This window comes from Embiotoca jacksoni, unplaced genomic scaffold, assembly GCF_022577435.1.
Source record: "Embiotoca jacksoni isolate LCO1_2020_lvr unplaced genomic scaffold, fEmbJac1.0.p SCAF_3, whole genome shotgun sequence".
Lineage (NCBI taxonomy): Eukaryota > Metazoa > Chordata > Actinopteri > Embiotocidae > Embiotoca > Embiotoca jacksoni.
In genome coordinates this window covers 24110611-24136181 of record NW_027185381.1, presented here as the reverse complement: position 1 = coordinate 24136181, position 25571 = coordinate 24110611, and the positions used below count along the sequence as shown (strand labels likewise).

The 25571-nt window shown below is 43.2% G+C and overlaps 1 protein-coding gene across 2 annotated transcripts in view; it reads left to right on the top strand.

Annotated features, from left to right (window-relative positions):
• The window catches only part of smpd3 (sphingomyelin phosphodiesterase 3), a 64662-nt gene that overhangs the window by 27471 nt on the left and 11620 nt on the right, over positions 1-25571 (top strand). For both annotated transcript variants that reach the window (XM_069162550.1, XM_069162551.1), the window contains exons 2-5: positions 4381-5140; positions 7370-7621; positions 7713-8661; positions 23248-23323. In XM_069162550.1, the coding sequence (XP_069018651.1) occupies positions 4839-5140; positions 7370-7621; positions 7713-8661; positions 23248-23323 (1579 nt within the window). In that variant the 5' untranslated portion in view covers positions 4381-4838. The remainder of the gene's footprint in view (positions 1-4380; positions 5141-7369; positions 7622-7712; positions 8662-23247; positions 23324-25571) is intronic.

Sequence of the window (25571 nt, the reverse complement as noted above, 5' to 3'; positions counted from 1 at the left end):
GTCTCTCAAGGCTTTACTTTGGTTACAAATCATAAACTGGGTATAAAAGTGAACGTGGCTCCCGGGCCTGAAAAATTAGGCCGATGCAGAAGTGCCACAACGTGCAATACCACTGAGGGCCACTGGGGGGTCGGCTCCAAAAATGCTCCGGTTCCATAGACTTCCATTCAGCTTCTCTCATTAAATACAAAGTCAATACATTTTTCCACAACTCATTATGGTGTCGTAGAGCTAAATTTCCTCCTTCTTTGCAGTTTTCTGGTGAAATGGCAAGATGGCGACGAGCAAAATCTGAACTACAGGTTTCAGAACAGCTGCTCACGAACCAACGTGGCCTGATCACAACTCCAATATGGCACTAAAAATATGAGTTCATTCTTGATTTTGAATTTGTACTTAAAAAGATGAAAAATCTTAAAGGAATAGTTTGTCTTCTTGGTAAATACAGTATTTACTTTGTTGCCAAGAGTTTTATGTGAAGATTGTCGTTGATATTTTTCTAGAAATTATTAATTAAAGACCCATTTTTTTTTATGCTTGAAGTATGATCTCCTGATTCTGTATGTCTTATTTGACTTTTTTTTTTAATTGTTTGTTTGTTTGTTTGTTTGTTTTGTAGTCAGATTTGGTATTGTTCATTATCGTGGTGCGAGTTTTGTCTCCTTTCGGTAAATATTTTCACTTGTTTTGGTTGTATTGTTGTCGTTGAGAACCCCCTTAAAGAATTTCCAGAAAGATTGGATTTTGATTTTGCATGAGGCCCAGTGAGTTTGAAAGTCTTTTAAAATATCTTTTTTTTTTCTCCTGGAACCTAAAACAACAAGCCATAAATAGCTCGTTTTAATGAGGAAAGGCTGCAAATTGCAGCTTAAATGCCAGGCAGCATCGAGTCAGCGCAGTGAGTGAATTTGTCTGGATTAGAGTTTATGTACGGAGGTAAGCCTTCTGTTTGCTTCCTTTCGTTAATTCACTCTCTGCCTGCTCAGCCCCTCTGCTTATGCTAAATGGATATCAGAGTTTCATCAATAAGTGGGTTTAACAGAGCTCTGACCAATTACCACCGCAACCTTACCCTGTTTTGTTTTTTTCCAGTGGGACAAAGCATGCGTGGTTTTTTTTGGCATTATTCAATCGCATTATAAAATTGCATTATTTATTTTGTAAACTTTGTTATATTTGCTTTACGTACTGCGTCCCCAAACTCCCACCCCTTCTCCTCAGTTGAACTGTGCAGCGAGTATTCATCACAGAGACATGCAGCACATATCCTATGAAACAAGCACGGCCCGAGCTTTCCAATAATATCAGTGCTTTGTCTGCGTGACGAAGTGCTGGAGAGAAAACCTCCGATAAAGTTACATCAAATTTTTGTTGTCATTACACTCTACATGTAGTTCTGCGTCCATCTCCACAAGCGCTACTCTTGATTGAATAATTCCCAAAGTCTCAATTGCTTCACGACGTACCCCACGTCAAAATAAACAGCAGAACTTTCCAACGACATCCATCGATTCTCTTTATGACAAAGCGTTTTTAGCTAAAAAGGTTTTGAAATCACAGTTTACGTCTGCATCGTCTTCAGCGTATGGCTGACGTCACCAACGTTTTCTTGACACACAAGCCAAAATAAAATATCTCTTAGTATTATCACATTAGATTATGAAATATTCGGATAGCCTAAACTGTCCTGAAAAAAACAAGATACAGCATGAATGGCTAGTTCCTCTAATGACCAAGATATGAGCTTAAAACTAAAGGTAGCGAAATTACGCTGAAGATAACGTGTTTGAACAACAGTGTGGCGAGAGTCTGTGACTAATGCCACCAAGCCACCCCTCCTCCCCCCTAACACCACCAAAAAAAAAAAGTCCCTTTGTTGCGAGACGTTGGTCACACAATCCCGCGCCGCACGACACGCACGTGCGTGTAAATTTCACGCTTTCAAAACGCGTAACTGTCTTCCCGCCTGGACAGGCCAAAGCGTGGCTATTTCACGTTTTGCTGTAGTGGGCCGACGTGTCTATTCACGCTTTGCCGCAATACCGGCTGGATCAGTGCCGCTGACCGAGGCACTTGCTAAAGAAAGTGAACTTGATCCCCCGAGTGCTGTGTCTCCTCGCCGCTCTTCGTGTTTCTAGATTCGGACCCATCCGATGCGTCATCTAGACCCGTAGGATCAATTTCTCCACAGGGATCAATAAAGTCCTTCGACATATATTGGATTTCAGCGGCGCGACTTGATGGATTATGGAGTCATTTTGTGCCGCTGCAGATGAGACACGGGTGTTTAATCTGCGTTCAGGTTGTTGCTCTGCCGGTCCCTGCGGAGTAGATGAGGTTACATCGAGGTCAGCGCCGTCTTTTTGTCTTCCTAAAACCTCCGGCTGTTGACACAAAGGAATTAATCTAGTCATTACTTATTCATTTTTGCGTAATTGATTGTCCTCCCTCTCTCGCTTGTGTTGGTATTAAAGTTTGTTGGAAAGCATTTAGGCGTCGTAATTCCTGGTTAAGTCATCTGTGGGCAGGAAGAGGGGAAACGGTTAGTGTCATATTGATTGTCGTCCCTTATTTTTTGTTATCATTTATCGTATGTGCTTCCAGGAACTGTTTCCGAATCCCATTTCCGATTTGAAAATGGATCTTAAATCATTTACGCCAGGTGGGCGCGTTAGTGTTGGAGCATAATCTCTACTTGTGCTCTCTATTGTTAACACATGCAGTTCTGCTCTCTTCAGTGGACTCGCAGTCTATAAAGTCGTCGTATTCCTCGCTGACCATCAATATCGCCTTTGTTCCAACACTTCATTAAATCTGCATGACGCTGAGAGAAATACTCCGACAGGAGCTTCTGTGGGTGACTTTTTATCCTTTGATAAGTAATTTATATTCTAACACCCACTTTGTTCGTCAGGATCTCACACACACACACACACGTGCTCCTTTTTGGATTCAAACACAGGACTCTGTGTTTTTATGAAAGTGCCATCAAATGGAAATATTCTTGATTTTTTTTTTTTTTTTTTTTTTTTTTTTTTTTTGCATAATTATATACTTTTTCTCGCCAACATTCAGCTTGGCATTTTTGGAAATGTTGGGATCTGCACCAAAAATGTTGAACCCTGATTTCTTTCTTCTCTGTGGTTTGTAAGTTTTGTGTTGTGGGTTCGAACGAGACTTTATATGTACACGGCATAAATCTGTAATCGAATGCTTAAATACCAAAAAAAAATTACATACAGTAAATATATCCAGTGTGGGTTTCATATCATTATGTTTAATAATGTATGAGGATTCATGAAAGTTTTGTCTTAAGTGCTACCGGATGTGAGAATGTTTGAAATGAGCGTGTTTGTACTTGTGTTATCTTTAGTTTACAGGTTTGTGTTACAGAACTTGTTTGATGGTGATATTACTCGGCTGCATTGTGTCATTTGTGCTTCAAAGTTTCAGTTGTTGACAGGCTAATTTATTTGCTGCTGGAAGTTTGAGACCTTTTTTTTTTTTTTAAATGATGTGTGAAAATCTTGCTACTTCAAGGGCATTTGAAGTTGGCTGTACGAGTAAAAAGCTACAGATCTCTGTTAGTTCTTCCTGTTCTGAACGAGTGAACATTTTGATGTTGCAACCAGAAAAAGTTATTAACATATTCAGTACTTTGTTGTGCTTTGACAGAAATTCAGTGTTAACATTGGGACATTTATGCTAATTTGCTTGCCGTGCTAGTTAGTTTGAGACCTTCCAGCAACTTCAGTGTAATTAGACAAAACAACCATGTTTTTAATAGAAAAACTGACATAAATGTATCAGGGATCGATTTATTTATTTTTACCATAATGTTTACAGAAATATGATGAGAATCTGAGGGTACGTGAAATTGGCACTCCCAATTCCTGAATCAACAAAATTCACATTTTTGATGCTGAAGACACAAAATACGGAAATGTGACCTTATTTTTAACAGTTGTTTTTATGCTTCAAGACCAAAACACTGAAATCTTTTTGTTGGTTTGTAAAATAATTTATCTTCAGAACACAATATATTTAGCCTATTTAGTCTTATTCCTTTTAATGAAGTTGTGAGCAGGCAGGTTTAGGCATTTTTTTTGTTTTGTATTATCAGAAATTTTGTACTAAGACAGATTCTGTTCGCTGAAGACGTGAAGTGTGTTGAAAATCCTATTTGTCTTCAAAAATAAAGACAAACAAACGCCCGTAACATAATTCGGATTAATTTTGGATCATATATTTACTGTCCATTCACAAACGTCATGAAATGTACGAGTTTTGCTCGCAGCTTTCTTACATCGGAGCGAGTCACTGACTGATCTCCTGCCTCTTTCTCCTCCCCTCCCTTATCGATCCGCTCACTTTCTCCAGGTCCAGAGGAGATGGTGATGTTTAATGGAGGCCCCCTCTGGAGGTTGTTCGAGTCGTGGCAATCATAGAGCCGTCATCAAGGAAAAAGCTTTCATCATGGCAACCCCCTACCTCCAGACTGCGCTCTCTGACCCCTCCTGTGGAGGGTGTAATTGCTGAGGGGAGGGGAAGTGAGTCTGAGATAAGATTGCCAGTGTGGATGAAAATCACCCAAACCATGTAGTGTAGCTTTCTCCAAGGAAGGGGGGTCGGGTCTACATTTGAGTCTGGTTTATTTCTTTTTTTTTTCTTTTCTTTTTTTATTAATTTCGTATTATTTAATCTGTAGGACAGATTTGTGTCGGCCTCTTTAAAGAGTGTATGTGGGTGTTGATAGAGCGTGCGAGGTGAGGAGAAAGCGACCGAGAGGAAGAAAGAAAGAGAAAGAGAGAGAGAGAGAGAAAGAAAGAGGGAAAGAGATGGTCCTCCACATCACCCCTTACTCCGGTGCCTGTCTGCACTTCCTGGATGGCTTGTCGTGGAGCCTGGTGTTTCCCTGCTACTGGCTCCTGGACCGGCTCCTGGCCTCGTGCGTGGCCACGTCGCTGGAGAAGCGCCAGCGGTCGCAGGAGCCGTGCTCCTTCCTCACCCTGTGCGTGCTGATCGCCGCGCCCCTCTACCTGCTGCTCCTCCTCGCCTCCCTGCCCTTCGCCCTGCTCGGCTTCGTCATCTGGGCTCCCCTGCAGGCCGTGCGCCAGCCCTACCTGTACACCTGCCGCAGGTGAGTGTCCAACCTGTCGTTAACTCGCGGGACAAATACGACAATTGGTGGCCTCTACGGCAAGACTGGGGTGTTTTTGCAAAATTCAGACCGCGTGGCACGTAAAACGGTGTTAAAATGAATCTTTGAATCTTTGAAAATCAAAGGTTTCAGTCGTAAAATGTAAGACAACACATCAATTATGGCTCTAAAAAAGTGCATTAGAGTAAAAAACATTAAAACACGGAGCTTTAACTTCAGATTTTAACAGCAAAACGCCGATAAACCCTAAATTTCTCAAATCTCTCAACACAATCGGCACCTTGAATCAATTGATTTTCTGATTCTGGCTCGATTTCAGTGACCGTGGTGCTGTGTTTTGTTCTCACAATAACGCATTTTAAATTTGTGTCATATCTGTCTCACCTTTCAGCAGCTTCTTATTCACAGTAACAGGCTCATCAGTATGATATGATAAGAAACTGAGAAAGTTTAAACGATTAAAACCATAAATCCTTAACATAAAGATACAGGATTAAATCCAGGAACCAGGAACCTCCCTTGTTTCCGTTGGGGAAAAAACACGGCTGGAACTAAACGCCTTACACATCTTGCTTGTACTCAACTCTGCTTTTCAGCCTGGCTATTCTGGAAATATTGTCAACTTTCTCTTAAACTGTGGATGAAAATGAGCTTCCGAATCAATCTGGGGTGAAAAATGGGCCGAGCAGTAGCAGAGTCATGCCTCATTTTATATCTCCAGAGCCAATTGTTCGCATGGTTTGGAGATTTCAAGAGGCAAGAAAATGGAGTCATTATCTTCTGTGAATAGTTTGTTCAGTGGTCTGGCTTCCAGCTGCCAGGCTCCATCAGTTCCCAGCGGGTCTTTCGTTATCCAAACAGCCACCCAGGCGACAACACACCACAAAACCTGGAAATACTGTACTGAGCTCTGTTCGCAGCACCGTCTTCCCGTAGTTTAGCACCTTTCCCGAGCAGCACTGGATGTGAGATATGAGAGTTCTTTATCTGTGTTTTTTCCAGGTAATTATACTGCTGTCTTGGCAATAATGTAGTAATGGGTTATTGAATTTTATGGGCATTACCTTTCCCATGATAAAAGATCGAAGAGCAGTAATGGCTTTTGTTGGGTTTGTTTTTCTCTGCTACGTAGTTTTGAGTCACGGCCTTCAGTTTTTAGACAAGTAGTGTTTCACAAAAAATGAAATTCACTGTGTCAGAACCATATTTTTCAACATTAGGTAAATTGAATGTTGGCAATTTCCAAAGCAGGAAGTGGATCGGGCCTAAAACACTTGATTCCTCCCTGTTCACACAGTAACCTGCATGTGAGATTGATAAAACCGTAGCTGGTGAACTTTAAGGATTTCAAAATCCACTTTCCATTCTGTCATTTGATTTCTATCAAACTAGGGAGAGTACTACACGATTATTTTTATGGCACATACAGGTTGCCGTATCTAAAGCTGGAAGGAAGACTTAAGGGAACCTTTTGGGGCTTGTTTATACCAAACTAATTCATCAATCTTTTGAGCTCTGGAAGGTTTTAATATAATTGTCTTTTATGAGTATTTCCATTTACTATATGACGCTCAAATCTGCAGGTGTCTGTGTGTAAACATGTCTCTTAATAAAGAAACTTAATAAATATTGGTATTGACACCTCAGCTTTTCCCCACAGAGCTGATTATATGATCAGGATTTGGAGCACTTTGTTGTGTAAGCCTGCATATTGATAAGAAATAACTTTTTGAAACTCCTTCAACTCCTTTTTCCTTCGAGAGATTTAGCTTGTACATTATTAAAGTAAAGCTCTCCGTGCCATGAAGACGAGTATGTGGACATATTTATCCATTAGTTTGATTTATTCGCGGACTCAGTCGACACATATTGGGGTCATTGCACACAGTTAGATGATCAATAATACTCTCATGTCTGGATGATAAATATGAAACCAAATAGATACTGGGAGTACGGCGGACCAGTTTGCTAGGAACTATTTCTTGGAAATCGATTTAGATAGGTTGCCGGGCAAATAGCTCTGACTTCAGGAAGTCATCTGCCGAGCCATGAGCTGATTTTCTTCAAGAAAAAAAGTTTTACAAAGTTTTGTGTAAGAAATGATCAATGTTCTCGTCGAACCATTAACAATGAATCAAATGTTTCACAAAAGGTCTTCGCCGCCTCTTGATTGACTCAATGTGATATGTTCTTTCTTACCTTGTCCAGACCAGACAAGCACCAGGCTGAGCAAGGCCAGGCTGGACCGGGGGGCGCCGGGATTGGAGAATGGAGGCCACAGGGCAGAAGCTTCTGTTTCTGCAGTGCCAATGTTTGCCTGCTGCCCGACTCGCTGGCCAGGTTCAACAACCTCTCAAACACCCACAGGAGAGCTCGTGAGGTGGGGAAGAGGATCCGCAACGGCGCCAGTCGACCTCAGATTAAAATCTACATAGACTCGCCCACCAACACTTCCATCAGGTGAGGAGAGGTGGCTCCTGAGCTCCTTTTATTCTCAGCTGCGGTCAATTATTTTATTTCTAAACATCTTTATTTCTGTTCTGTTTATCAGTGCAGCATCCTTCTGCAGCCTTGCCACAGGTTTCCGCCGTACCTCCTCTCTGGACCAGCGCCCAGACCAAACACATACCACCAACGGCCCAGCCGACGCTGAAACCGAACCCCTCACCGAGTGCCCGATTCACCCCTCAGGTGCCACCGACTGCCCCGTTCACCCCCCTGCAGGAGACCAGGGCTCCAATGAATGCCCTGTTCACCATGATGGAGCGGACACCACAGGAGACTGCGCCCTCCACTCGGCGGGGACTAACGGCAGCGCGGACTGTCCCGTTCACACCTCAGGGGAGGCTCCGGACTGCCCCATGCATGCCACGGTAGCTCAGAGTGGCCCTGGCCATCATGACTGCCCCATGCATGGGGAGACGACTCAGCCAAAACCCTTCACAGACTGCCCACTTCACACCTCAGGGGTTCAAATCAGCATCAGTGCCCCGGAGCCGGACCCCCAGGACGAGGAGGCCGAGACGGGGAACCACCGGGAGCAGGGAGGGGCAGACACGGGAAGCATGACCGCCTCCAGGGAGTCCCTGGCTCGTTACCACGGAGGCGACGGCATCGGGATATCCTCCAACAATACTCTCTCGCACGTCCCACGCACGTCAATCTTCAAGCGTCCCGGACGAAAACGCCGCCATGGAGACGAGACGTTCGATCACGAGATCTCTGCCTTTTTCCCCGCCAACTTGGATTTCCTGGCTCTACAGGAGGTATTTGACCACGGAGCGACGACCAGACTCCGGCGACAGTTGCATCGCTACTTCCCCTACGTGCTGAGTGATGTTGGACGGTACGGCTGGAAGGGCTGCTGCTCCAGGTTCAAATTCCTGAACAGTGGGCTGATGCTGGCCAGCCGCTACCCAATCCTGGATGCACGCTTCGAGTGTTACCCCAACGGGAGAGGGGAGGATGCCCTCGCAGCCAAAGGGGTGCTGTTTGCCAAGGTGAGAGGTTTCACTTAACTACCTATTCCCCTACTTCTACTTGGGTTTATTCTACCGATGTCCAGATTTCGGCTTGAATGCTTTCAGTGAATGTTGAATGTAGGTCTACTCTCGTCTCTGTCCATTGAAAATGAGGCTGGAGTCAGGAGACAATTAGCTTTGCTCGGCATAAAGACTGGAAAGAAGAGAAAAGATGGAGCCTATATCTTTGATGACAACCCATCCAAGTAGTCATAGCATTGGCCAAGAAATAGCCAAACGCCTTAAGAGGAGCTTTTTAGGCTTGGTACACTTATTATATATGTGGGAAAAGCCAGGCCAGCTGTTTCACTCTGTTTCTAGTCTTTATCTAAGTGTTATTTAAAGGCAACTGGACTTTTTTGAGTTTCTTTAAGACGTTTCATCCGAAAGGCTTCTTCGTTTCTAAGTTTTAACCCCTGTTGGTTGAGATTTCCTTGAGGTCACATGTTAGACCAACACAGCCATCCTGTAAATTTTAAGGGTCAACAGCAGTCATGGTGAAAAGGGCTTTGGGGTCATTGAACCGAGTCCCTGGCCATCCTGCCAGCCATTTGGGGTCCACAATAGTCATGGTCGGAAGAGGTTTGGGATCACTGACTCCTGGTCCTGTCGTTAAGCTTCTTGGGCAAGGACTTGAGGATTGCATTGTCAGTGACTGATGAGTGGTGTCTTAGACATCCTCTTCTGTACAGTGATGGTCTTTTTTTGTTCGACTTCTTTCACTCCTCTTTCTAAGAGGACTTCAATGACTTTCGAGGTATTAACACCACAAACCCAGAAATCCCCTCCAGTCTGTTAGAACTGAAGAAGTCTTTCTGAGGACAGGTGAGACGTCTTCAAGAAACTTTAAAAAGTCCAGTTGCCTTTGCATAGCACTTAGATTGACCAGGACCTTAATGATTGAGAATCTCCATATACATATATTTCCCTGTTAATGCTAAGTGAAGTTAATCATTTGCTTGAGCCAGGCTCGTGCTCAACGGACAGACACAAAATAGTATTGGTCTTTTCATTGAATTCTTGGTGAGAAACTATTCCTTCAAAAAAGGACCAAAACATAATCAGGAAAGGAATTCATGTTTTTCTGCAGAAGTACCCACAAGTGCCCTGAAGCAGTGGAATATTTTCAGTCCTAAATGAAAACAATTTGATTACTGCTCCAACGACTCCTTCATAAAGTTTTGAGACAGACAACCTTTGTGTCATTTTATTGCAGTTTCACAAATTAATTTCAGAATCGTTCTTGCTTAAAGGTCAGTGTAGAGACCAGTTTAAGAAATGTCATAGCTAATAATCAAGGCTATATTTAGGCCGGGCTACTTTTTGGAGGCTTTGACACAGCGTCTGTCTTTTTTTATTCACTTTGCGGATGTTACAGGGTAAAAGTTCCTTTTTCCTCACATCTCATGTCTTTTCAAACTGAGCTGAAGTCACTCCGGGCCTAATTTATATGGATTTCCTTCAGCAGAGACGTGTCTACGCTCTGATCGCTGCTTGGTACCGTTTCAGCCGAAAGCTAATCTTTTCATCTCTGACGCTGCTCCGTGACTTTGGCAGGGCGGTAATTGAATCTGCCAATTATGTCTATTTATACTAAATTAACTTATTATACATTTGTGAAAGAGAGTGTGAAACAGGGCCGGAGAGTAAGAGCTAAAATGACCTGCTAGCTGACTGCATTAATTATAGATCTCTGCAGAACGGCAAAGGCATCTTGTGGGCAACGCATTTCAACAACCAAGTTCTGTTTCTCACTTTTTATCTAGTTCCTATTGTAAAAACTTGGAAAATGAGTGTCTGCCTGCTCCATTTCAAGCCTGTATGTTGCAGTGAGAGAAAGGCTGCATGTTGAAGTACCTGGTAAATACTCTTGCTTCCACCCACTTCCATTCACACATCTCTCATTGTGGTGCGTGCACACACACCGCAGTAATTGGAAAACACTCACAGCCTTTCCACATCACACCGCTGCAGAGTGAAAAATAGATGTCTTCACATGTTTTCAAGATCGTCAGCTTGAAGGGTTTGTTGAGAAATCTGCATAATTCAGCAGTTGTTTGTTTTGTACTAGAAGCACGGTGACGATAAACACAATAATACGGCTTCGTTAATTGGCCGAGGATTTGCAAAAGTCAAAAACATCGTCATTGTATTGTTTTTAAGAAGCTGCGTCATATCAGATTTTCGTTTTTGTTTAACCGTTGAGATGCAATACAGCAAACAAAATACTGTGTTGTATTACCAGACATGTATAATTGCATGCATTCATATACATCTACGTGGTCAGATTTTTCATTCTTTTGCATATTTTCACAAAGTTTGTGCTCTTGCAGGCAACTGGTGCCCCTCGAATGAATTCAGTCTGTCAGAGAAATGTAAATAAGCATACTGTTATTCTGTCTGGAGCGTCTGCTAATGAGTTTTTTAATTGTCAATCTTATATGCACACCTCTCTCAGATTAGTTGATAAATAATTCAGCTGGTAAAATGTCAGAAAATAGTGGAAAAATGCCCAGATCCAAAGGTGTTGTCTTCATAGTTGCTCATTTTATAAAACAAGCCTCCCAAAAGTATTCAATTTACAAGATTCGTGTTCGAGAAGCTTTAAAAGTTGAAGGTTTTTGCTTGATAAACAACCGAGATGAGTAATGACCATTACAACTGCGTCTGACTAGATTTTAACAATCACTACTCTGTAGCAGCTACAACACTGGAGCACAGCAGGGATTTTAGATAAATGCGAACACGAAAAAGTCTGACCACCTTTACTATCGTGTTAGCATGCTAACATTTGCTAATTATCGCGAAAAACAAAATAAATTGGAGGCTAGTAGGAGTGTCATTAGTTCTGACCTGAAGACGGCACCAGATGAAAAGTTGAGGTATGAACAAACTCTCCAAGGCTCCTTAATGTTCGTGTAAAATGAAATGCTGATCTATTCAGTGGCTTCAGAGATATTTCAGCTTGGCCCAAAGTTGTGGAGCACAAGATCAACATTACACTGAAAACATGTTTAGAAATAAGTTATCGCCGTACACTCGCAGGCCTGAATACAAGCCAAGTGAAAATGTTGTTGACTTAGAGAACTGATATGTTCCATTTTTTGCCTTCATGACATTTTGTTTCCAACCCTTTTCTACATAAAACTAAATTACTGTCTCTATTAGGGCTGCAATTAATATTTTCACTATAAACCCGTCTTCTCATTATGTTCTCAATTATTCCATTATTTGTTTTGTCTATAAAATGTTCTTCCCAAACTGACTTTTTTAAATGTCTTGTTTTTCGATATTATTTTCATCTGATGAACCATTTAAAATGAGTTTGTTGGTATATCAGGATGACGTGTGACACAAGAAAAAGCCTGTTTGACATTTTTCCTGAAACAATTGTTCGGTCATCAAGGATAGGAATTGAATAATGGTTGCTGCTACACTTCTGTCAGCACCATGGATTTATTACAGTTATTTGAAGATATTTTTATTGATTGAATTTCTCATCGGCATGCTCAATGGGTGTCCTTTTAGTGATTCAGGAATCAGGTCATCACTGTGGTGTCGGGTCTGCATAACAGCGGGACATTTTGCCTCTGTTAATATTCGTTGCTCCAGTGGTGACTCCACTGCTGCACATAAAGCCAAATTATTTATGGATAGTTGTTCCTCCTTCCAACAGTAACGGAGGAACATCCTGCCATGTTTCCGTCTGTTGTCTACTTCTCTTTAAGTACTAAGTTATAGAGTCCATTAGGGCACTTATAGCAGTAAAACGTAGCTCATGGAGATATGACATGACATGCTCTGTAGGAAGCAGGGTGGGTTTAAGACATGAGGGAATAATGTACTAATGTGGGCTACATGCAGAGAGATGGGATTTCTACAGAGGCCACCGGTGTCCGTTCAGTGTTTTCACCACTTTATTAATGCTTCTTTTCAACTGAAGTCTTTTTTTAATTTTTTTTTTATTTGCGATCATAACCAAACACACTGAGTTCTGTTTGGAGAGAAAACGATTGAATCAGCATCAAACCAACAGTTGTACGTGTGTGATGAGTGTCGACAGTCTGAGTTCATTAATCAGCTGCGTACTGGTACTGTCAGGACGCGAGTTGGGATCCGACCCAGTTCCTGCCGGGCTTGGTTTGGCTTCATGTGACCCAATGCTGATGATGGCAGAGTGTGTACAAGCGTGTGTATGACAGTGTGTATGACAGTGTGTGCAAGACTGTGCGCGAGCGTGTGTACAAGTGTGTGTATAAGCGTGTGTGCAAGCATGTGTACAAGCGTGTGTATAAGCGTGTGTGCGAGCTTGTGTACAAGCGTGTGTACAAGTGTGTATAAGCGTGTGTGTAAGCATGTGTAAGCATGTGTGCGAGCGTGTGTACAAGCGTGTGTATAAGCGTGTACAAGCGTGTGTATAAGCGTGTGTGCGAGCATGTGTACGAGCGTGTGTATAAGCGTGTGTGCGAGCATGTGTACAAGCGTGTGTATAAGCGTGTGTGCGAGCTTGTGTACAAGCGTGTGTATAAGCGTGTGTATAAGCGTGTGTGCGAGCATGTGTACAAGCGTGTGTATAAGCGTGTGTGCGAGCTTGTGTACAAGCGTGTGCGCGAGTGTGTGTGCGAGCGTGTGTACGAGCATGTGTACAAGCGTGTGTGCGAGCGTGTGTACAAGCGTGTGTGCGAGCGTGTGTTTGTTTACATCCATGCGGGCCCTCACGTATAGCGGATCTAATAAAGACGCTCTCCGTCCCAGCTTGGCTGCTTTCGCCTCATCCTGTTCGCCCTGCTGCCTGCCGACTGTCACCGCAGCTTACAAGCTGCCTTCACGTCCCTGTTTCACCACCTCCGTGTATGAGGTCACTGCGAGCCTTCGATGACAAGCTGGCTGTCAGCCAGCTGGCAGGTACATGTCTCATCTCAAGCTGCTAATGCTCCCGGCTGAGCCAGAGAGAAACCAAACAATGTCAAACAAAAATGGTTCTCCTTTAAGATGGACTTACTTCAGGATTAAAGAGCTACCTGAAGTGCACCATCTCAAAAATGTAATTACACGTCAGGGCCTACGGCATCGCTGAAGACACATTGCAGGGACTGTAAGAACTGTTTGACATGTTTCTGATGCTGGTGGTGTTGTTGGAGAACGATGACATCATTGAGGAAGTGAAGGAAAGTAGTTGTCTCCTGTTTAGTGTCTTGACAATACTGCAATACATCTGTGAAATGGTACGACAGGATCAGACTTTATTTAAGTTCCACGCTTGTTTTCATCGTCGTCCCTGGTGTCAGTCAACAATCAAATGCACACAGCCCGTATTCAGCAATTGTGCTGTTTGGACTTCAGTAAGTTTGTGATGTCACAAACTCATGTCCTCCATCCTCCCTCAGCACAGCCCACCTTCCAACCTTTTATTTTAAAACACCGAGCAGGTATTAGGTCACGGAGCCAGCAATCTACAAGTCTGAAGAAGGCTGGTGGTTGGTTGGGGCGTCTGTCACTCAGAAAAGACTCGGCCAATCAGAAGAGAGGTCCATTGATATCAATGTATCTTAAAGGGACAGACACAAAACTGCCTGTTCTTGGTCGAGCCCCAGAGAGCAGCTTCAGAGAGGAGATATAAAACTATATTGAGATTGTTTTGGTGCTTAATACCACAAAAATATTGTATAAATATTAAGACCGCGATTAAAACCCAGGAGAAGTGTAAAATATTAAACTTTTAAAGTGATTTTAATGCGATTTTGTTTTCACTCACCAAACCATTTTAACCTCACTTTAACAAGTCCATTTCGTAGATTGTGATGGCAATAAGATGATACTATGACCAGTTAAAGATCCTTAAGGTCTGCAATGGACTGGTGGCAGATTGGCTGGTTGGTTGGTTGGTTGGTGAACCCAATTTTTAGTAAATAATTGTAATATTAGTGAATTCAAAATTGGTCCATTTACTGTCCAACTTTGGTGCCACAAAACATGCCACAAACATAAAAGAAAAAGTCTTCTCGTGTCAGTGACGTCTGAATTTGAATTCTCTGCCTTCAGTTGCCCGACAAAGCATTTTCAGACGCTCTTAAAAAGCCGTTTTGTGTGCCATCTTTTGAAACTCTTAAAGCCACTCCGTTTACACTTTGTCCCGGCCGCATGTTGTTGTTGTTGTTGTTGTTGTTATCAGTCGGCTCTGGCTTTTGCTACCCTTCCCCATAACCTGTCTGCCTCCCAGCCAGCTGCAGACTTTGATGTCGTCGTCGTCGTCCCCCCACACCTCTCCCCTCTCCAGCCTCCACACGTCTTGGCAGCTTTCCAAGGCTGCATCTTGTCGGGAACCCTCCCTTTCCGCTCCGTGAGCCTTTGGTCATTCTCCTTCATTACTAGTCGACACTCCGGCTGGCACCGCCGCCAGCTGCGATGCATCTCATTAGAAAAGCAGCTCATTTGATGTACCTGATGTTCACGCTGCGTTTTACCTCTTCACCCGCCAGACACTGAGCTCCTTCTTTCATATCAAACACAAACAGGGAGGCTCAGTCGAAGTCATTGTTGAAGTGGTGATCCTTTTAAATGCTTCTTTTTCTCGATTTAGTGTTCTTTGATGCGACGCTCTCCTTACTGGGAGGCTCCTCTGTTTTATTGTCCTGACATCTGTCAGTCGAATCATTGTGGGCGGGGTGCGGTAACGACGTCTACCGCAGACATTACGTTGTATGAGCTTGAGTTTCCATAGGTTGACACTCATTTCAGGCCGACTTTACTGCCCTCACCTTTTTTTAACCAGCTGTCCAATCACAGTGCAGGAGGGGCGGGACAAACGCATTTAACCTGGTCACTGGTTGCTCTACGCTTCGCAGTGGCTCGGTAAAAAAAAAAAAAAAAATGAAGTTGTGGCAACTTGTGTTTCTTAGTTGAACAAACTTGCAGAAAGTAGTGCGCAGCGAGGTGAGCAAGTAGCACGTTAGCTCTACCTGCAGCAACCCAACGCTCACCGTACCCAAACCCCTCCGTCACCTCGGGCACACTGACGTCGCACTGATACGGAGGAGGTGGACATTTTTAATTGTCACTGAACATTATTCACGGTTTTTGCATAATCAATCAGCGTTTGGCATTTCAGTCTGGCACACGGGTTGGTCTCATTTCTCTGGCAATGTATTACATTGACAGTTTAATATGATTATTTCACTTCAGGTTACTTTGGGTGAAAGCATCCGGCAAGTGATTAATGTTTATTATCACAATGAATTGAATCGTGTGCCAAGTGAGGCCACGATGTCAAAACCCTCCTCCGCTAGTATTCCCAGACTTTTTTTTTAATTTCAATTATAAATCCTTTTTAATGCTGTTCTCGTATGAATTCGTGCTGGTAACGAATCTAACCGGAGGCGCACGCACGTTCTCATAATGTCCCGGTCGATGTGTTTACCTGGAGAGCGGCAGCAGGTCGGCAACATAGATCTGAATTGTCTCTTGTGGAGAAGTGACGCACCGGAGAGCGAAGGGGGAGAGAGGAAGAGGAAGAGATGGAATATTAATTAAAAAATAAAAAAAATTCCCTGAAGAGCGAGCCGGCGCTGTCTCCGTAATTAAAGCTTTTCAGTCTCAACATTTATCCCCTATTATAATCATTTCAAACTACTAAGTGCGCGGTTGAGGAGTCACGTGTGCGAGTTTGTGAGTGCGTAAATACTCGGTCTGAATGCATTCCTACAGATTAGGCTTCGAAAATAGGGACACGCTCCAATCTGGATTGGATAGAATGGAAATCGACGAGAGAAATAAGTGACAAGACTTGAACTTAATCAGTTAAGACCAGTTCAATAAAAGTTGTAAGTCGACCTCAAGCCAAGTCACGAGTCAATCAAGAGACTTGACTTGATCTTGGTCTCATTCGACTCGTGAGCCTGACTTGAATTTTTCTAACTCGACTTTTAACGTCACGCCACTGAATTGAGACTTTGCTTTAACTCGTCTCAACCGCCTCAAAACTTGACTTGAATTTTCTGAATTGAAAGTTTATTTTGAGAATTGATCTGAACTTGTGTCGGTCGGTTCCAGATGTGACTTGAGAGTTGACTGAACTGACTTGAGACTGAGAGTTGACCTGAACTCGCACCGACCAGCCCGAGATTTGAGCCGAACTTATCTTGACTCCTGACTTGTCTCGATTTTGTCTCGATTGTCTCAAAAAAGAAATGGATATCTGACTTTGAACAATATGGGACCTTTGTGTCTGTAACACGAGGGAACGGTTGATTTTCCTTTGATTCAAATGTTTTTCAGTGTAACAAATAAATTGTTTGCGACATTCAGCTACGGGCAGGAATCCAAACACTAGTAAATATTTGGCACCGCATATGAGCCACAGCAACAACAACAAAAAAACACCCTTCGACTGCACATTTCTTCAATAAAGCACCGCTGCCAAGGTTCCAGGGAAAAGACTGAAATCTGAAATAACGGTGTTGTTCATCGGGGAATGGCTGACAAACAAAACCCCAGCTCATCCGTCGCCCCGCCGCTTTCCGTCTGTCGTCGCGACAATTCGGCCGCGGACTTTTCAAGTGAAGCGATCAAACTCATGCGAGTAATGCGAGGGGAAATCTCGGCTCAGTCCTCGTCTGATGGTGAAAGTTAAGGTAATTAGTTACAGCAGGCTCGGAGGTTTTCATAATCAGACTTGCCTCGATTGGTTCGCTTCCAGTGTGAAATCTCCTCTTCGCAGCTCCTTTTCGGTTCCGCTCCGCTCGGTCTCAAAGCCCCGTAATGAGAGGAAGTTTCAGCATCTCATATCCTGCATTCTGAATCATTTTCTTTTTTCTTTTTTTTTTTAATATATTTTGTTTGAAAGAAATCCAGTTAATTTCATTTCATGTTATTTTTACCCTTGCAGAGCAGAGGAGGAGGGGAAGAAACATTCATTTCAGCATAAATTGCTTCTAGTCAAGGCTTTCCTTTGTCACTGCTCAGAACTCCAATTAACACTGGCATCATCTTGTGCACAGGCCACAGACCATATAAACACACTGAAAGTCCACTCTTTCTTACATGCACGAGTGCACGCGCACACACACACACACACACACACACACACACACACACACACACAAGAATCCCCTCAGGCCTCTTGTCAGTTTCAGGGTGCACACACACCTATTGAAGCATACATAAGCCCCTGAAATATTAATCCGGAGATGTGGCATGCAGATAGACAGAAGAGCAGAGGGAAAGGAAGAGGGGGAAGATACGAGCAACAGAAAGAGAAGGATTGAGGACGGAGTCGAAGAGATGAAACAAAAGAAAGGATGAGATGATTAGATGAAAGTTTACGGATCCTCGTGGTGGGATTTAATCAAGAAATAAATAAAAGCAGCAGAAACAAATACAGGCTTTTGTGTTACTTTTACAAGACGGATTTGGTTGCCACTGTTAGGGATTTAATTACGGGACGTATTCTGGCAGTAGAAATAGATTGTTGGTTTTGTTGCCAACAGTTAGGTGAGAAGATTGATACCACTCTCGGGTCTTTACGCTCAGTAGTAAGGTAGTGAGGAGATGGATGGCGTAGGAAGGAACTAGCAATCGCTCTGTCCAAATGTAAAAAGAATCAACCGACCAGCACTGCAGGAACATCCATCACCAGACTCAAACTAACTTCCGTAGTGTCTGCGCCACAGACTGTATGTAAGTCGGAGTCAACTTCCAAGTATTCAAAGTAAGGCCGATGCAGAAATGCCTTAAAATGCAATACCACAGAGGGCCACCAGGGGGTAGGGGTTTCCGCTATAGGCGGGCGGGGCACAGTGTCCTAATCACGTCGAGTCAAATCAACCGCTGTCACCTTCCCAGCTCGTCAAAACAGAACTTCTGGCTCCTAAATTGCAAGATGGCGTTGTAAAGTAAATTTAAGGATACGACGAACGTTGTTTTTGCGCCAGCTTTAAATCCTCAATATTTTTCTTGCAAAGACAGATGAATAATGAGTGAACCTTTAGAGGTGGTGGTGAGAAGATCTTTTTTTTCCACAGATCAAAGCTCCCTGTTTCTGCCTGCCTCCAGTCTTCACACTAAGCTAAGCTAACGGGAAGATTGGTGTACATTTTCTCACCTAACCTTAAAGCGAAAAGCAAAAGAATGTCAAACTATCCCTTTAATTAAAGACCACTAAAGACTCCCTATGATTCAGTCAGGTGGTGTCAACAAAAACAAAACAAAAAAAACGCTCATTGCCGCACATCTTATGCAGCGTTACTAGAAAAGTTAATGTGTCATCTGATGGTGCATTTAACAAAATTGGATGAGTTGGGTTGTTTTTTTTCAGCTCACTCCCACAAAACACTCATTCCATTAAGGATAATTGAATTAGTACCTCAAATATTCAGAGGGGAAATCTATGGTAAGGTGTATTTACTGTACTTCAGCCTGTGAGCTTTGTGTTTGGTATTAAAGTCAGGCTAATTAGGCTAATGATTTATTGTGGCTTTTAGGATTTATTTTTTTTATTAGGGGCTCTGCGCAGAGACCAAGCCAAAACCGCCATCCCATTATTGGCAGTACGTTTCCATTTGTCTAAATGAAAGTCCTCTCCCCAGTGAGTTGGTTTAACACTGCAGAAAAATTTGCCGGAGGGGGAAAAGTTCTTATTTCATTCTTAATTATACGCGAATTGACCTTAAATTGTAAACATTAATAACATCGCCGTGGACACCACACAACAAGCGTGATTTTAAGTCCGAGAAAAAGAAGTCACGGGAGGTTCAGGTCCTTCATATTTTTGTTTATTTTAGTTTTTTTTCCACAAATTCATGTATTCATGATCAGAACAAATCAGTTTTCCAAAACACTTTTACTCACCATTTAATTATTAAATGCTCTTATAATGTGAAGGATCAGTGTAGTGATCAGATATAAGTCCACACGATAAAGCTGCACGACAGAATACGTTTATTTGGGATGGGATATTTACGCAAAAATACTATTCAGTATGTGACTATTATTCAACGATTTCAGGAAAGACTTCTGATTTCATTTTTTTGAAGGAGTGTAACAGCCAGTATGTTTTGTGTTGCTCTCCTGCAATACCGACAGACACCAGCGGGTGTCACTTCTCATTTTTGTTTCGTCTTATAACGAGCTGGCGTTCGCTGGAAGGCCCGTGTTTAACATGTTCTATCGCTCACGTATGACCAGCACGTGTAACGCCGCGGAGACCTGCCATTGTATGGTCTAGTTTATTAAGGCACCGAATGAACGCTAACATGGCTCTGGGTGTGCTTGATGTGTAAAAATACAACTATTCATGCAAGTTTTATAAGTTGATATTGTGTCGGCTTTGAGTTTAAAGCTTCACTTGCGTTCCGCCAGACTGCAGAGGAACTGCTCCATCGCACTCACAGCACTTTAGTCAAGGTCACGGAGTGCCGTGGTCACAAGGTTACACGTATACAGTGTACAGACAAGCATTCACACATTAACAACCCTGGGAAATGTAGAGTCGCCTCCAACCCGCACGGCTTTGCACCGGTTGGGAGCAAACCAGAACATCCATACAGGCACAGAAACAAAAAACAAACCACCAAAAAAAAAAAAAAAAAAAGCCCAACTGTTCTCCTGTTAAATGCAGAAATGAAAAAATAATTAAATAAAACGACTGAAAGTACTATTTTCCTGGATTATTGCAACAAAAACGCTGAGCGGACTGACGGCTTTTAGAACATCAAATGTAAAAAGCTTTTATTAACTGGATAAAGCCGCACGTTGATTTATTATTGTGCTGCAACTGGCAACCGTTCTCCCCCTCTCCCCCCCACTCCCCCACACACTCCCACCTCTTTCATTCCTCCTCCTCCTCCTCCTCATCAGTCTTCATCCACCCGCCGGCACTTCGGCCTCGGCCTCGGCGTCTTGTCTCCGCGCCCCGCTGAAACACGCCGGTGCGAAAAGGCGTCCGATTAAATCTCGCGTGAGGTTTCTGTCATTTGCCGCTCGAGGAACGGAGAAAAATTGGGGTCGAGAAGAAGCACTGTGAAATGTATAAAGTTCACGCGGATGGATGTGTTTTTTTTTTGTTTTTGGAGGGGGGGAATAACGTCCTCAGCGTTGCGTTTTGAATCGGTCGACCTCGTGCGCAGAACATCGCTCGCTCGCTTCAGTCTTTCTTCCTGGATATTTCAAACATGTGCTCCTTTTGGTTTTGCTCAGTTTTTGATGACGCTTGCTTTTAAACGATCCAAACATACAGTCTTGTACGTCTGCAGATGGAGCGGAGCGTAAAGATGACGGAACAATCGCGTTGTTATTGGTGTAGAAGCTCTGCTCCCTCCACTTTTGTTCACTGAGATCAATAGCTGACATTTTTTTGTTGTTGTTTTTTGCTGCTGATAAATAATGCTCGTTGCCCCCGGAGACCACAGCAGACCATTCATAACGCTGCGCAAAATGTCAAGACTGCTGCTGTTTGGGGAGGGGCGCGGAGGGGGGAATTTTTTTTCCCAGGCAGCCGATAAGCAAGATAAAATATTTATATTCCTTGACACCAGTCCTGCAACCAAGCATGTCGTTAACAGCATCAATATTAACGAGGAAAGGAATTTCCCTGCTGTGTTTTGTTTTGTCACCGGCCTCCTACAAACAATAATTACAATAATCACCACGCGCACACAAAACCGTGACTCCCTTTTTTTTTACTCGTTTCTGAAATGGCATAACAATACTGACCTAAATTCACTTCAACTCAAAAGACTGTAAACTGGCAATCGAGTTAATGCCTGAGAGCAACGATGCACAAATTGGCATATCAAGCGAGAGGCGCGCTCCGTCCAAAACACACAGTTTACCGCCATTGACGTTCTCTCGGTTGGAAAAGGTTTCCGTTTGAGGAGAAGTCCCACGGCTAGATGTGACAGAAGTCTGTTAGTGAGGCCCAATCTTATAATCTGCACACTAACGGACTCGCGCAGCGTCCCTGCTGAGTCAGCGACGGAGGAGGGGCTGTCCCGATGTCAAATCCTCGAGTCCGTGAGGGCGGTGACGTGAATTTTCTGACCTCCGTCCCGTGAGTCGGTACATCTCCAGACTTCCCCCCCCCCACAGTTCGTAGCAAAATGGGCGTAGGACACAGCTGCCGTGCAGCGTTTGACATAAAAACGGATATAAAGGAACATTTAAACACCAAACTCCGCCCACCTCTGGCGTAAACGTCCACGCAAATGGACCCAAACTCGGTTGTCCAGTTTGTTCTGTTTTTCTTTGGGCTTCCTGTTGACTGTCTTTGATTGACAGGTGACCTCTGTGAAGCGGAGGGTAGAAAAACCACAGCAGTGAGCATCGAGCGCTGAGAAATTCATTATAAACTAAGGAATCACTTCAAAAGTAGATGTTTCTGGATCCCACTGACTTATCGTAGATATTCATAATTCATTCAGCGAGATGTTCGCTCCGCTGGGTGTCTCAAAACTGAACAATGAAGGTAAGCGCTGCGTCTGGATGTCGGAGCCCAGACGACACGGCTCGGAGCAGACGGCAGGTTTCCGGCGACGCTCGCTTTTCTTTCTTTTTTTTTTTTTTTAGCAACATCAGTCAAGCTGCACTGAAACGCACGCTAGCGTCGGAGCGGCGGCAGCCGGCAATTAGATCAGCTGTCAGAGCACAATCAGTCCAGAGAGAGAGAAGAGTGAAACAGACTGATTTTGTTATTTGGAGTTCAGTTTTGAAAGGTTTTCAGTTTGCAGAGTTTTCAATCCAATTTGGTTCAGTCACTCATAAACATGGTGCATTTTTTTTGTTGTTAATATATCTCACTTTACAAGATCTCTATGTTGTTTTCTCCACATTCCTTTTAAAACAATAACATCTTTTTTTTTCTTTTTTTTTTAATGACTTTTATACATACGGACTTTCTGCTCTAGATAATTAAAAGAGCACGCTGCCCCAGTTCCCTAAATTAACCAGCTGTTTATAATACTATGCTTTAATATAAAAGCACGTTGCATTCAGCAAAGAAAAGCAGATTACAGCTCATAATTATGAATAAAGGTTTAATAACTACAATATACAGACCTCATTATGTAATTATCAGGTATAGATGCTTCTATGTTGTTTTTTTTTTTAATGGGATTCAGTAATCCCAAAAGGAATTTCTCTTAATTATGATTGCATGTAATTAAAAAAAAAAATCAGTGAGTTGCGACATGTAAAGTTTCTGCAATATCTTCACACGCAAATATTTCATTTGTATTATGAGATGTTTGACTGCGATATTACATAACGACGTCTTCTTTATGTTTTCACGTGGTGCATAGTTATTTATTTTTATTTTATTTTTTTTAAATTCACTCGCCCGGTTGCGTTTCTGTATCACACGCTAACAGCTGTCGTTAGATCACAGCTGTAATGATTCGGTGTTCCCACAGGGATCAATGAAGTTGTTCACCTCGCGCTCTTGTGATTTAATTGCCGCTGATGTTACCTGCCGAGCTCTCTGGAAGGCGCGCGCTAAGCGCCGCTTTTGATGTTGCTCCTTTTGAAGGCGGCGGAGTGACATCACGTCGTGTTTGTGTTTGTGTCTCTCCGCAGGTCCACGTGGGCACCTCCCATCAGGAGCAAAGGGTTGTGGGATACGTCACGTGTACGCACCTCCACGCCATCGAAGGTACAGTAACGCTTTTCCTGCAACTCTCGCTCTGTTGTTTCTGTCTCTATAATGAAGTTACGCATGAATGTGTTCATGAGGTTTCCATGACGCTGCTTTTCACTTTTCAAGGCTGTTTTGAACTCGGAGTGGGAAACGTTGTAGCTGTAAGTGTGTGACACAGCAGCCGGACAGCTACACAGATGTGTGTGTGTGTGTGTGTGTGTGTGTGTGTGTGTGTGTGTGTGTGTGTGTGTGTGTGTGTGTGTGTGTGTGTGTGTCTGCATGTGTGCATGTGTGCATCTGTGTCCAGATACTGAGACAAATGGGCGCATCAAAAACTCGTTCGCGTCTCCTCATGCTGTTCCCATGGCGACTGCCTCAAGCTGTTTAAGGCGTCAGAGCCCTATTTAAAGCCTACGGTCGATGCCATCCTCATTTTTTACCAAAGACACATCCCCCCCCCCCACCCCATCTCTCTCTAACCCCCCCGCCCCCCCCCCCCCTACTCTCCCCCCTCCCCCCCTCTCGCCTGCTATTTTGGGCTCCTCCTACGCTTCTCGGGGGGGCTAAAAATAGCAGTGCCAGGGCTGTTTCTAAAGATACATCAAACACAAAACCTTCGGGTGTGTGTGTGGGGGATGCAGGGGTGTGTGTGTGTGGGGGGGGGGGGAGAACAGGGAGTAAAAAAAAAAAAAAAATGTAAAAAAAAAAAGGGGGGGGTGCAGAGACCTGATTCTTCTCTGAGAGGGAAGAGTTGGATGTGAGAAATATTTCCAGCTTGAAGGGTAATGATGCAGCGGGGCTGAAAATACAAGATCCTGAACTTGATCACGAAGTGGCCGCCTTGTTCATTTCAGTTTTCACTCATTAGTTTTAAGTTTGGATATAACGAGAAGCCGGCGTGTCGGAAGTTTCTATATTTTTTTTGTGCACAGCTGTCACTGCAGATTTAATAAAGGCAATTACTCCTTCGAAAACAATTCGTATAGAATACCAATTAATTTGAGCATTTTCCACCGAGGATTGTAAAAGCACGTGTGTGTTTGGTTGAGCAGTTTCTTCCGACTGCGGTTGTGTTTTTGTGAAACCTCAACATTCAGACAAAACAAGAGACTAAAAGATTGGAAGTATTTTCAACATTTTGACGATCCAACGAGTTTGATCGCCCGTAGATGACAGAAAAGGCCGATATTACATCTTTTCTGTCGACACACTCTATTTTTGCTGTGGTTTTGGTAACTTTAAACTGTTCACCACCGTTTGAATCGCGAGGCTTTGCGTTTTAAATTATGTATTTGTATGTAAACAATTCAATATCCAGCAGCAGATTTCTGATCTCTCTGCCTGCGCTCGGGCTGGTTCGCATTAACGGATCACTTTCAGGTTGTTTTTTTGTTGCGGGTCTGATCGCAGCCTCCAAACTTATGTGGAAGGAACGGAAAATAGCTGAAAGTGCAGATTTGAGAGGTTTGTTGGATGCGGTGCTCAAGATTTCAGTCTTTCAATCTCGGTCTTTGCGCAGTTGAATTAAAACAAAAGGACGACTTCTGTCAAAGATTGAGAGCTGTTTAGATTTCACGTACAGCTCAGATCGCCACCTGTGTTTGTGACGTGTTGTCTTTTAAATGTTTGCACTTTTTTTTTTAACATGGAGTTGATTTGCTATATCAAGCTTTCCTTCACAAATTTGAACCTTTTTCTGTCATGTGCACAGATCCTTCCTTCTGATTTCTATAATCTTTTATTTAATCTTGATTCCCACCTCTTGCCCTCCACATTGATACAGATTAAAGGGAAAGTGTTCATTGATCATTAACTCCTGCAGACTGGTGAGACAAATGCTAATCTCACAGTTTGGAAGCCAAATTAGGAAGAATGAAAAAACTGCTGTTGAACAGGTCCAATAACATCTGAGTCACTGACTCGCTGTCTGTTGTCTAGTCTCTAATTGTATGTAAAAATGTCTCTCAGACCTGTTAATAAGGAAACAGAGACTTAATTTGTTTCAAAAATCTCTCGGGTGTCTCTCATGTTGTTCACTTTGGCCTCACAGCTGTGGAGCCCTTACTGACTGAATTTCTGTTTTTTTTCACGTGCAAATTCCTAAAAAAAAAAATAGCCTCAGGCTTAAGGGGCCAAAAATAATCAATAAAACAAAACTTGGTATGTGGAACAGGTCCAGAACCAGGTGTCTAACTGTACCTGCTCCCCCAAATCATGGGTTCATACTGAGACATCGAATTCTCCTGAACTAAATGGAGGTTCA